At 32.9% G+C, this 14,071-nt stretch overlaps 1 protein-coding gene across 2 annotated transcripts; it reads right to left on the bottom strand.

Moving 5' to 3' along the window:
* Positions 1 to 114: 114 nt before the first annotated feature.
* Positions 115 to 3,973, bottom strand: LOC143606920 (putative protein phosphatase 2C 38). 2 transcript variants are annotated; one of them, XM_077082543.1, is made up of 5 exons: positions 3,729 to 3,973; positions 3,077 to 3,586; positions 2,349 to 2,716; positions 1,454 to 1,690; positions 115 to 609 (listed from the first exon to the last, which is right to left on the bottom strand). In XM_077082543.1, the coding sequence occupies exons 2-5, from the start codon at positions 3,408 to 3,410 to the stop codon at positions 379 to 381; spliced, it is 1,170 nt and encodes a 389-aa protein (XP_076938658.1). In that variant the 5' UTR covers positions 3,411 to 3,586; positions 3,729 to 3,973; the 3' UTR covers positions 115 to 378. The 2 variants fall into 2 exon arrangements, with proteins under 2 accessions (XP_076938658.1, XP_076938654.1); XM_077082539.1 differs by lacking the exon at positions 3,729 to 3,973 and having other exon boundaries at positions 3,077 to 3,637.
* Between the last annotated feature and the right edge of the window lie 10,098 nt (positions 3,974 to 14,071).

Here is a 14,071-nt window from a genome sequence, read left to right as displayed (position 1 = left end):
TTTATTCGGTGAATTTGTCATATTCTATTCGTGTTGATAATTACCACCCGCAATGAATATAAAAGTACATCCAATCTAGAGAGAAAGCACAGTGAAAAAACATATAAACTGTGAATTTGTGTGTTTATATTTATAAAATTACATGCTGTAATAAAAACTGATTCACTTTTCTTCAAGATCATTATCTGAAGACCATCCATCCAACACCTCAAAAACAACACAAAGATTATCATTAACACATCTTTGATTAATTAAGAATGAAAGAATAAACATCCTTCCACTTCCATTCAACCACCACCCGACTCGACTCCAACTACCGCTGCTAAACCATTCTTTTACGCTCTTAGTTTACAAACATTAACTCAACAAAACAGCAGGCTACAACTTGTTGCTGTGTGGTAATCCTCGGCTTCCTTTTATTGATAGAACCGAACCACGTGCAGAAGCTCGGTTTGTTATTGGCGGGTCTAGAAACATGACGACTACAGTGATGTCGTCATGGAAATGTCTTCTAACCCCTCTGTCGATTTTCTTCAAATCCGAATATCTCATTTCTCGTTTCTTGGCTGCTATTTGAAGTGCGGCTTTAACTAGTCTTCTTGCGATTCCCTACACAAAACACAAGGTTCTAATCAATTAAAGTTTTGGTTTTTAAAACCAATGAAATCTAAAGTCTAAACACGTCTAACGAGTGTTTGAAAATAAATCTCTTTGTCGTCTATGCAGCCTAATTTGAGATACTCTGGTTTTATAAACGAGCCAAGCTAGGTTGGGCCCAGGCTTGGGTTCGAGCTCGAACTTAAATGAGCTGACTTGACTTGTTTATTTTAATGGTTGAAAAGTTGAGTTTCGGCTCTGCTCGTAAAATGCTAGAGCTGGCTAGTTATTTTTTTCCTTTTTTTTAATAATTACACATATTGATATATAAAAAGTCGACAAACTAATTTTAATATACATACAATGAAAATTTTGTAAACCAGAGAACTTATAATATTATATACATTGATTTTGTTTTTGTTTATCTTTTTCAGTAGCAGTAGCAGTAGCAGTAATAATAATAATAATAATAATATGTATAAGTTATATAACACATAGATTAATACTTGGGGTTTAAGTTAGAGAAAATAAACAAACAAGCCACGAGCTGAGAGTCGACCCCGGCTCGACCGCTCGAGCTCGAGCTCGGCTCGTTTAGAAATGGGCTTTTTCTGAGCGAACTTTGAGTTAGCCGTGAGCTCTTTGACCAGCCTTAATTTTTTATTACTTAGTATATTAATTTGTCAAAAAATAAGAATGTGTCAAAATCACTTTCAAGTGCAAATCCAAGACCTTCAACATGTACTTTCTTCACTACGTTATGAGTGAGATTTTACTGGGTACGTTTGCTTGTGGGAACAAGAATATCAAGAAAAAAGCAAAAAAAAATAATAATAATAACGGATAATAAACTTACACTGCGTGGATAATTATGGACGATATCAACTGCTTCCTCGTTGGTGAGATGCTCCCATAAACCATCAGATGCAAATATTAGAAACTGATCCTTAGGATTTAGTTTGTGTATTAATATTGACGGTTCAGCGTTAAGAATCGGCATTGAAAAGGGTTTGGACAGCCTAAACTTCGATAATAAAGGCTCTCTGTTGAACTCCGCCTTCTTTAGATATGCATCACCAATGGATCTTGAAACCTTGAAAACCAAAACAAGTATTCACATAGAGTTCATGGTTGACTTTTGAGAGTCAAAAAGATGAACTTTCTCTTCAAATCGATGATAAATGTTATGACTTTAGAGAAAACGATACATCATTGACGAACTATTAAAGAAAGTAATAAAACTGAGACAAATTCATACAGAACCCCCCCCCCCCCAAAAAAAAATAAATAAAATAATAATAATAATAATAATAATAATAATAATAAAAATATCAAAGCTAGATTGTTACTTATAAGTCAACAGAATTGACTTCCAAAAGTCTAAACTAACGGTTTCTGAAAGTCAAATGATTTTTTTTCATATCTAGTCTAGGGTATTAAAACAGTCAACAAGAAGAAACGCTTGAGAAACGCTTGTTCTAAACTGATTTAAAGCTGAAGACTGAATCATTTTCATAGAACGAAAAGTCACTCACAAAGAGAGAGTCCACAGTTGACTTTTTGGAGTCAAATGAGCTACATTTTATCTTCAAGAAGAATTATGATTAATAAAAAAAAATAAAAAATGGGAATCGAAAATACAAGAAAGGCATTGTAACTATGAAAGAATCGGACCCAAAAAACCAAAAAAACATCAACTAATTTTTCATTTCAAAAAGTACCATGTTTGACTTTCTAAAAATCAAACTAACCTGTATGATGCCCTTAACTCGCCAAACATTATGTCTCAACACAACAATCTTTGGATCATCAGGATGCAAAGAATGAAGTTCATCTCTTACAGAAGCATAACTTGCATTATGCTCGGTTGATAACTGTATAGCAGCAACGCCTCTAACACCTCTGTCAGCTCTCCCTAACACCACTCGTGAATCTCCAGCGTTAGCAACATAAATCAACCCGTTGCAAATAACACCGACCAAACAACATGTCCCCACAGAAGCTATTTGCGGGCACATACGCCATTGTTCTCTTACAACCGAAAGAAACTCATCTTCTGTCGCTAAAAATGCTTTCTTGATAACATTTGCAGACATTTCTTGATCTTCCGATGCAAATTCTGAACCAAAACAAACAAAAAATTAATAAAGTTTCATAATTTAAAGAATTCAAAAGAACCGAAAAACTGTATTCGTGAATAATATTCAAAACCGGATCTTTTTATAGATTACTAAGGATTATGATAAAGTTAACTAACTAATGATATAAATCAAATATTCATAACTCGGATAACATCAAATCGAGTTCTTGATATGACATTTGCAGACAAATTTTTGATCTTCAAAGAATTTATAAAGTTACATAAATATTAGAATTCAAAAGAACTAAAAAACTGTATTGATGAATAATATCTTCTATACCGAATCACCAAAACAAGATCTTTATATAAGCTAATATGAATCGAACAATAATAACTTACTCTTAAGATTAGCGAATAGATTTTGATTCACGAATCTTGAAGTCTCCGGTCCACCATGCCCATCATAGACGCCGATAAACGTTCCAAACGGGCCTGAATTCAAGGAACTCAACGGGCCCGATTCAACCTGACTCTGATCTTCCAACAAATTGTTAGCTTGAATCACAGCCATCGAAAACTCACCACTAACATGAGCCCCTAAATCTTTATACCATAACAACCCATCTGTTCTTCCTATTTGATCTGCAGATTTTCTACCACAACCTTCATCGCCTTCAACCGACGCCTTCCAACACGGTTTGACCATGTTTAAGTAATTATTCCCAGACAACATTGATCAAAATCCCACCAAAATCACACCAATTCATCACCTCACAAACACCATACTCATCAAAATTCAAGAATCAAGAACCAATGATGAGAACTCAATAAAGCCCTAAACTTTGACCTTAATCTAAGTCAAAACACTCAAGATTCTTGAAATTATGAACACCCAACAAAAAAGAAACCCTAAACACCATTAATATCAAGCGGGTATGTGTAAAGATTGGTGAAAAGCTAATGAATGTTCTTCAAAGACAAAAAAGAGAGTTTTTTTTTTTTTTGAGATGGAGTTAAGAGAATAATAATAATAATATGGAGGTGTGCATACCTTGAACTTAATTCATGTGGACCTTCCTATTGTGCCAACTTACAAGAACAGTATTAGCTGTAAAAGCCCATATAGATTTGATTGTGACAGAGTTTGTTCATAGATCAGAGGAAGATGACAATGGATAATAAGAAAATAATAATAAATAATAAAAATAAAAAAAGGGTTTTGGAATTTTTTGGGCAGGAGATCTTTTAAATTGGTGTCTGATTGGGATCTCAGAGCTTTAAAAAAGAAAGAAAAGGCTACTCATCATCAACTTATCAGACAAACAGCTTTGGTTTTCATATTCCAATTTTCTATTCTTTTGATATTTGGTCGCTGTCGGTTTCAACTAATAAATTGACTGATAACGATTTCATCTTTTATATCATATTTATTTCTAATGGTCCGTGACTAACAAGATGTTTACTATATTAGTTGCAGGTCGCTGAAAAAACGTTTTTGACCGGAAAACTCAACATTTTCGTCCCAAACATCTTTGTTAACTTAGATCGGACATTTAAGACCTTTTTTCTAGTAAAAAGCCTCAACTATTGAGGTCATCGAAGTCCTAAAGTCATCGTAGGGATCGGTTGGTGCTCAAGTGGTGGTGGTTGGCTGGTGGTAAGTCAGTTGGTATGGTCGTGCTCGTGGACATGTTGAGTTTTCTGGAAAAAAAAAGTGGCTTTTCCTGTAAAAAGTGTTTTTCTGGCGACATGCAACTAACAGCGTTAGCGTTCTGTTAGTTGTGGGTTGTTGAGAATAAATATGATAAAATGTGGAATCATTATCAGCCAATTCATGAGTTGGGACTGACAACGACCAAAAGACGATAGTTGAGAATAAAGAACGCCAATTTAATTGTACCATTGATGCTAATTTTGGCCAATGAGCCGGTGACGGAGGCCTTAGGTAAGGATTTTCTCAAAATTAAAAGATGAGTGTATTCCGATATTATGAATTTTAACAATAATTCATTTGAATGATTCGTGTAGTGTTTAAAAATAAACTATACTAATTTTGAAAAAAGAAGTACATATATTGGTTTTTTTCTTTTACATTTTTGTTTGCTTTTGATACTTTGTTTTGTAATATATGATATGTCAACTCAACTTTATTATTTTAATTGAAGAAATGAAATATTAAATTGAATCTTGTTTTGTATTTCAATCCATCCTCTTCGAGCTAGTCCCACCAGCCACCAACTTCTATCTGCCATCGCATACGGGTCAAAACCACCACCATTGGCGCCAACACGTTTTGTAAACTTATAAGAGCATCTGCAGTCCAGAAATTCAACATTCGTAAACTGTTCCCAAACAATTCATTCATCCTTACGTTTTCACATTATTACTATACTACTGACGTTAACCAAAGAATGCATGATCATGACATGCTCGCATGTACAAGTCGTTAAAGTCAATCAGATGATATGAAAAAACCGAATGAATCATCTATGAATATTTTATTTCTTTTTTATAAAAAGGTAAAACTGTTGAATCCCATATTTTAAACACGTATTTTAACATTTTAGCCACCGCAATTGTTAGAAGTTTAAGATAGCATCCATATTTACTTAAAAGTTATGGCTAAATGTAAAATATAGACATAACATATGAATCATTCGTATAATTAATCGTAATGTTATTCAGGTTTTTCCTTTTATTTTGTAGCTTATTTGTTCCTTTTATTTTCGGTATGGGGTGTTAAGGCCTTAAGTAAGGAGGGGGGGGGGGGGGGGGGCATAAGCAGCTTTAGGGGAACAGATTCGGCTTAATCCGTACAAAATTTTGTTTTAGTGTTATATATTAGTGTATTTTGACATCGAACCCCGTAGAAATTTCAACATTGAACCCGTAGAAAACCAAATCTAAGTGATAAATAATTGGTCGTTCGTCCCTCGAAATTTTTCAAACCCGTAGAAAAAATTTCTGACAACGCCATAAGGGTAGTAAACTAGTAATTTCCTCTTGAGACTCTAGCTTTTATTGTTATAGTAATCCGTACAAATGACAATCATCACTAATTCTTTAATAAATAACTTGGTTTTGGTGTAATTTTTTAATTAGCTAGATAACTAAGATAAGTTGAATCTAGTCACCCAAATTATACATGAGTCAAAATGAATCACTCATATAAATAAATTAACTTAGATCTGATCACTATACAGACTCAATAACCTTTTTAAAATGAAAAAAAATAGGTTCCAAATTTGTGTTCTCATAAACAACCTAAAACTTGTTTTCATTACCAAAATATAACTATTTTTTCACAAATATAGCTTCACATAACATTATTAAGTGACCCAAGGACAGTCCATACAATACTTTAAGATGTGTCGTTCGTGTTCTAACCCGAGCACTTGATCTATGCACCATCTAATAATTGACTTTAACTAAGGCATTTACAATAAAATGGTTAGTATAAATACATATAAACATCATTAAATAACAAAAATACATATAACAAATCGAACTACGCAAAATTGAAACAATACAACATAACTTGACGTATGATACGCCAGTCTGGTTCTTTTTGGCGTATGATCTTGGTGTTGGCAGCACATTTAGGAGTATCGGCTAAGTAGGTTAGCGAATAATATGCCAAACTTTAAATCCGAAATTTATATTAATGAACCAATCTAATCTCGTACGACTTGTTAACTCTTTTAATCATTGTCCCAACATATATACCAAACATGTTTATAACTAAAATCCAACCAATTTCTTTGGCATAACTTGACTTTCTCAAATCTAATAATCAATGAATCAAATAAGTCACAATTAAAAAGTCTTTGACACCATACCTTAATGGGTCTTTCAACAACCTTGTGACTTTAAAATCTATCTATTAGTGATTACTCATTTTTACCACCCCTTGAGTTTAGTTAAAAATTAATGTACAATAAAATCTTTATTTAAACATGTTAATACAGTTTAAAAATTTTGCGAAATTTGTGATGTTACAACTGTCGCCATGTCACAACCAACTCTTAGTTGTCGCCACACGATCAACTCCACCACCGTCAACAATGTTGTAAGCTAGCTCTACCACCACCATTACCACATCATAACCTCCATCGCCATCACCACCGCAGACGCTAGTATCACAAGGCCATCTATAAGGGAGGGCGGGGTTGTCAATGGACCCCGGCCCGACATCTTGATAGGCCCGGGTTTAAAAAAAATAAAATTATATATATATTTTTATGAAAAACAATATGTATATATTTAACCTTAGTTACACAACCACTAGTTTGTTTTAATGGTAAAGATGTATGACTTTCAACTAAAAGGTTGTGTATTCTAACCTCACTTAGAGACATTTTAACCCTATTTTTATAAAAAAAAAAATTTACACAACCAAATCATAACGCTCAAAAAATTAAGGCTTATTTAAATATTAAATTATTTAAACCCAACAAGATACCCTTTTTTATTAAGGCCCAAATTTTTGTTTGCTTTTGGCACAAAATTTTTTAACCATTTTCAGAGTCTAGCATGTAATATCACCACCCATGCCACCAAATCTGTTGGCCTAGGCTTTGTTGCGTTTGGAAAACAAGATATTAAAACATTTTGGCTAGGTTGTATCATGCAAAAACAAAAACAAACAATACATAGAAATTAGCATATTGAAATAAAAAGTCATAATTATTTAATATTTTAATATAAATAGTCTATATGTATATATGTGTGTTTAATTATTTTACAAAGTCAAATGAAAATTTTGATTTGATACTATCATAATATCAACGGAAAAAATACGTTAATTTGACCCCTCAAGTTGCAAGCATGGTCGGGTCAAGAACTATTATAAGTGGGTATATTCACATTAACTACTTGGGGCCAGATAATTAGATTGGATATTTAATTATTTATAGACTCTCTAACTTTAAATCCAAAAAAGTTGCTATTAAATCAGTGTGTTGCGACGAGACATAACAAGAATTCAGACAATATCAGTTCGCTATTTAAGAATCAAAGTTAATTATTAGTCCGGTTAAATACTTAATTCAAGTTTGTAATGAGTTTAATAAAATTGTTAAAAAAACTACTAGCTAATTTAATTAAATTTGTCTAGTCAGACAATTTGGTTTTATCCAACTGAACATTTTTTTATAGAAGCCGGCACCCCCATTAACACTATTTAAATATATAACAAAGAAAAATGACATATCCATTTAACCATGTGATTAATTATTCTCCAAACAACCCAAAACTTTATTATGCACCAATAAATATAACTATAGATGGTTATCCACTATGAGATGAATGAAAACTTGTAGAAAATACATTAAAATGTTATGTGCAGGATTGTTAAATATCATATAAAACTAGTTTATTACCCGGCAGGCAGTTCAAATATGTTTATGTACCTATCACATTGCGGCGAGTCGATGTGTAATCACTCGGTATTGGTTAGTGGCACCAGAATAAGCCCAAAAAATAAATTGTCAAATTAACATATAAAAATAAAATAGACACATGTCAATATCATAGTCTCAAAAGTTTCTAAAGTGGATGAACAAATGGTAGTGAAAGAAGCTACATTTAATAGGCACATGATAATAGGTGATGCTAGTGGACAAGGATCTTTACTCCCTAGAGTGTTATAAAGGGCAACATGATGCCACATGGGGTCGAGTGATTCGTTCGAGTGTTAGAAGGGCTGGAAAACGGATCGCAAGAAAGTGATCGACCTACCTAAGAGATTGTTTGGAGCAAGTGTTTATCGAGCCTCTCTCGAGCTAATGTAGATCTAATTTTATGAAGCGATGACAGTCTGACACAGTCAAACAATTATGCATGAAGACATGTGAATATTGGTGGTGAGAGAATGCATAAGCCAAGCGTTTAAAAGTCTTATGAAATAGAAGCATGCTTAACAGTATTTTCCCGGTCACTCTTGCACATCATTCGAAATTACCTCAAGATTCATTTTAGATGTACATCAAAAGCGCATGAAGCATGCAACATAATTTTCAAGTAGTTTTGTAAACATAAGTTTATAAATTTGGCTTGTTTTATTCCAACGATGTTTTTGTCAAAATTGTTTTAAGTATTTTCAATGTTGAGAGTCTGTTACGTACTTTTTCCGTCAATCTTGAATGTAATCCTTTGATAATTATTAGTTTGACAATTTAAATATGTTGACATGTATGGTTATTAATATATAACACAATTTGTTTATTGTTGACAATTAATAAATTGCGTCTATATAACACAATTAATTATATAGTTATCAATAAATTATAAAATAATTATATTTATGAAATTTTTTATCAAGGTAACACTGTACTTAAGTATACACAAGTCTGGTTAAATTTTGGATCACATACCTATTTTTACATGAATTCATAATATATTTTAATTACTTTTAAATCAAATTTTGAGTTATATTTGGCTAAACACATCACAATTTGTTTCACCAATATAATAAAACATCTAAAAGACATCGAAAAGAAAAACCCCATGAGGAAGGTGAGAGTGGTTTCCGGGTGGGGCTCGTGAATCCCTCAGGACCGCTGGCAACACCAACCCGTGTCCGTCGGGACCCACAAAAATACCCTTATTGGGGTTGCTACATTGATTCGGGAAGGATATAAAGAAGAAAGAGGGAGGTAAGTAGAGCAAATTGGGAAGAATGGCTTCGGGGAATCGGTGAAATCACTCCCACCACCCTGATATGTACTCCAGATCGGTTTAAAAACTTAAATGTCACACAACGACTCATCAATTAATTTCCGTTGTTGCACTTGCCAAGTTAAAATGAATTAGATCAACAAGCAAATTATATTCTTTTAAACTCACTAACAAAAGTTTTAAAAGTTTATTACAGACTAATTTATAACAATACTTTTCACTAAGAAATCAAAATAAAATAGATATTTTCCCCTCACTTGACTTAAAATCTGCATATAAACTTATAACACACTACGTGGAAGAAAATGATCTTTAAATGTTTGGTCCTACACCACCATTATAAATTTATAATGACTCAGACGTCTCTCTAATTTTTGTCCACTCTGCTAAGAAATACAACATGGGCTTGATTTTGACATTTAAATCCAAAAATATACATATATTAGTTTTATATTAGTTTTTATGTAGTATTACGGGTGGTTTTATATTATTTATTTTAAATATTAATTTATTTTTTGAATTTTTATTTTTTTATTGTATGAAAATTAATGATATACTTATGGTTTAATGATAAATTGTTTCACAAATAATTGAGATGTTATAACCGGGTTTAAAAGTTATATGTGTTTAATGAGACCTAAAACCCGTTTATTTTTTTTACTATAAAATTGGTTTTTTAATTATAAATAATATATATATTTAAAAAAAATAAATAAATCAGAAATTAATTTATAGTATATCCCTATTTTATAGGATTTTTATATCAAATATTTGGTGAGATTAGATTTTAATTTATTGAGATATTATAACTCGTTTAAAAATATATGAGTTTGATGAGGCACATACCCGTGAATTCGGGTCAAATGCATGAGAAGCCTCCATTTATAAATCAAGCAAATCTAGTGACTCCAAGAAGGGAGGGAGACTACATCACGGCACGTAGAATTTTTGGGTATTCGTTTATATATATTATAGATTTGGAAAAGAATCACTGTGTTTATATATAAAAATATTACCAAAGAATCATATATACATGTAGAATTTTATATACAAAACTAGTATTTTTAACCCCCGCGTTGCAGGGGCAGGTGCGGTCAATTTGAAATTAACGAATGAAATATGAGGGACATGACATAATCGTCCTGTTTCAAAAAGGGTTACAACTTCCAACTCAAAAACCACCACGACTACTGCCATTCTAATATTAACCCTTTCCAATTTAACAACCAGAGTCCTTACAAATACAATAACAAAGCCCACATCCACACATTTTTTATCCTACAACTTATCTTAAACTTTCCTTTTGGGCATTCTTCTTTGGAAGAGGCTGCAATGTTCAAAATTGGGCAATGTCACTAATCAAATAGTGAATTTAAAAAATGACAAAAAGTGTTTTCATTCAACCGAACCCGTAACCAAATTACCCATGTGACCTTCGTTTTCAAACTGATTTCATAATTATGAGGTGGATAGACATGGTAATATCATTTACCTCATTACCTGATATCCCATGTACACTTGCAGCAACAAACTATATTTCCCTTTGCATCGATTACTCGCATACGATCGTCAATAGCAACAACCTTGACATTGATTTGGATAAATACATTGTACATTACAATCAGAGAACTAATGTCATGTAATTTTCATGGTAAATATTTTTAAATAAAAATGGTATTTCTTCGATGTCAAGGAATACGGTCACCATTTATAGGATTACGTGCGATTGGGCAAAATGTGAGAACGGATCATGCTAGGGTGTCGACCAATCTAAACATGCCAGATATACATGAATTTTAGTTTATGTAATCCAAAATAATGTGTTTTAAAGAAGTTTGAATGCCTTAAGTTGGTTGCCTCACTTTGTTTATTCCATGACAAAGAGAATCAGAAAGCGTTAATATCATACACTTGTTTACAACGAAAAATTCTTGTTGGCCCGTTTATAAAGCAAAAATATTAAAATAGTCGGGTAACGTTTATCTAACGGGTCGAATTCGGGTTATTTTTATCACCTAACGCTGAGTTAACGGGTGGTCGATTCAGGTTATCTTTAACCCTAATGGGTCGAACTTGGGTTACGTTTAACGGGTTGAATTCGAGCATGGTTTATATAATGGGTCAAACTCAGGTATGTTTATCTAACGGCTCGTATTCGGGCTATAAAATATTTCTAACGGGTTGATCTGCATTATGTTTGACATCTTAACAGTTATGTTTGAAATCTTAATGGTTCGACTTGGGTTATATTTATCTCTAGTGGGTCAAACTCGGAACGATTTATCTCAAATGTTCAATCTCTTAAGGGGTCGCTTCGGGTTGTATTTATGTAACTTATAATGCAAAATATCCCTACACCAGCTCACATATACAGAGATAGAAGCTCCACTTAAACATCATACACACACACACACATATACTAAAAAAACATCAAAACTTACATAATCGATACTCTCATGTCCCTATCAAAGTGAATTACTTTAGCAATAAACCACTCATCTTTATCAACATCCTCTTGAGCTAGCCTCGCAGCAAGGTGACACAGTTATTTTTACATGTGGCATTCATTGTACACTCAAGTATAACAAATCTTATTAATAATTTGAAAAGATATAATGTAAAACGTAATTACCTGTTCACCCTCTAAGTTTTCAAGATAAGCAAGATGACTACTAAATAATAAACCTCTAACTACATCATTCAAGTACTACAATGTAACACTATTAAAAATATACACTCAATTATACCTATGAAAACCGATTCCAAAAAATGATGAATTACCAAACTATGTTTTCGAATCACAATTGGGAGCTCAACCAACTGCAAGAACAAATTGAAATGTTGTCAAATAATGCAATTTATTTGACCTAAGAACAATATACACATGACAAATAAGAACGATGAGTAATTAATAATTACCATCCCATCCCTGATGCATACACATAAGAAATCCGTTACCGCCATCAACAACACAATCACCATCGCCAATTTGGTAATTTGACACTCAAAACATAATAGAAAGAAACCAATATCGTTCATTAGGTTTAATATGCCCACGTCAGAAATCCGAACATATGAACGGAGTTAGAGACACGTGGGTTAAAACTGAGATGGAGAAGCAGTAACCTATACACGTGGAGTGGTATACAACCTTTGCTGCATGATGTACTACTGGTGAAGCACACTTTCACCCGTAAATGAATATATATAAATTACGAATATAATTAGTGATGGTAATTTTGATAAATAAAAAAGTAAACATGAATAGATAGACAGTGACGGGGCCAAAAATTTTAATAATGGGAGGCAAAAATTCAGAGGCCGTTTGTCTATATAATAATATTTTTTTGTCTGTTTCAGATCGGCTCGGTCAAGTCATGTTAAAACAGACAAAAAAACTAAGTTTTATATAATTAACAAAAGTACTTCAAATGTCATTACAAATGCATAATGAAAATTTAAAATCTAATATATGGTACTCTTACAATGTTTAAATCTAAAGTTTATAACTTATATAATTTTTAAAACCCAATCCATATTCGTGAATCAAATAAATTAAAATAATAAAACCATCAAATGAGCGATTCACTTAATAAATTACTTAGAGTCAGAACTCAGAAGTCTGTCTGTCTGTCATTTGGTAGGCGAAGGGGGCGCTAGCTATCGCTACTTCTTGTTCTTTTTACTTTGCAATTGTGGCTTATTATTATATTATAATCAAGAAGTTTGGTGACACAATCACGTGATTTGCTTTTAACTTATTTTATATTTTTAAATTCGTGTCGGTTCGTTGCCGTAAAATACGGATTTTTTTATCGTTAATATTGTCAAATGATTCAAGTCAAATTCGTGTTAGCTCGCGGTCGCAACTCAAGGGTTTTTTCCCGTGAGTTATTTTAGTCGAGCGATTCTGGACGAACCTGCGTCAGGTCAAGGCACACGCCTATATTATTTATTTTCGTCGTGGTATTTTTTATGTAAATATGTTAATTTGTTGTACTTTGAGTGTGAACGAGTTAACTTATTGCTTTAATTTCGGAGTGGTAACCTGATACCAACCGAACCTGTGTCGGTTCACCACCACAACACATGGTTTTCTATGTACGATTCAGTCTCGAAAAACGTCGATTCCGGCTGAATTCGTGTTTGTTCACAAACGCAACGCGTGGGTTTTTTATCACTTTTTTTGTCCTTCGATTCCACAATCAACGAATTCGTATAAGCTCGAAACTGCAACGTGCGTGTTTTTTGTTCGCCACATTTTTAAAAATTATAAATATATTAATTTGTTGTATTTAAAAATGGATGATTTTATGGTTTGCTTTATTTTTTGGTCGTAACAAGATATCAACCAAGTGTCATCTGTTCGTAACCTCAATGCGTGTTTTGTTATTTTAAGCTGTTGTACTTTTGCGTTAACAAAGTTTTTTTTTGAGGGGGGGGGGGTAATTACTGGTTTCGTAACCTGACACCCATCGAATTCACCTCAACTCGCAGATGCACTGCACAATTTGATAACTTGTACGAGTACGCATGTCAATAACATCAGCCCGGCGCAACGTGTCGGGAATCTTCCTCGTTATTTTAATAAGGACTAAATTTCTTAAATCGTGGGCTAAGACATAAGGGTAAAGGGCCTAAGCTTATGGCCATAGGGCTATTAAGTTTAAACCAACTTGGGGCTTAAATTACAATGGTCTTAACATTTGAATATTG

The sequence above is a fragment of the Bidens hawaiensis genome, unplaced genomic scaffold (genome assembly GCF_021521415.1).
Source record: "Bidens hawaiensis isolate Kalapana, Puna unplaced genomic scaffold, B.hawaiensis_p1.1 tig00002123_1, whole genome shotgun sequence".
In the NCBI taxonomy this organism is placed as follows: domain Eukaryota; kingdom Viridiplantae; phylum Streptophyta; class Magnoliopsida; order Asterales; family Asteraceae; genus Bidens; species Bidens hawaiensis.
The sequence above is the reverse complement of the archived record's forward strand: the minus strand, read 5'-3'. Positions and strand labels throughout refer to the sequence as shown.

What these genes read in the sequence shown, in the direction of transcription:
- LOC143606920 (XM_077082543.1), bottom strand. Translation starts at nt 3,410, where the DNA reads ATGTTGTCTGGGAATAATTACTTAAACATGGTCAAACCGTGTTGGAAG. An exon ending in GAGTTAAGGGCATCATACAG is followed by an intron (nt 1,691 to 2,348) that starts GTTAGTTTGATT and finishes TTGGTTTTCAAG; the next exon opens with GTTTCAAGATCCATTGGTGA. An exon ending in TCCATAATTATCCACGCAGT is followed by an intron (nt 610 to 1,453) that starts GTAAGTTTATTA and finishes TGTTTTGTGTAG; the next exon opens with GGAATCGCAAGAAGACTAGT.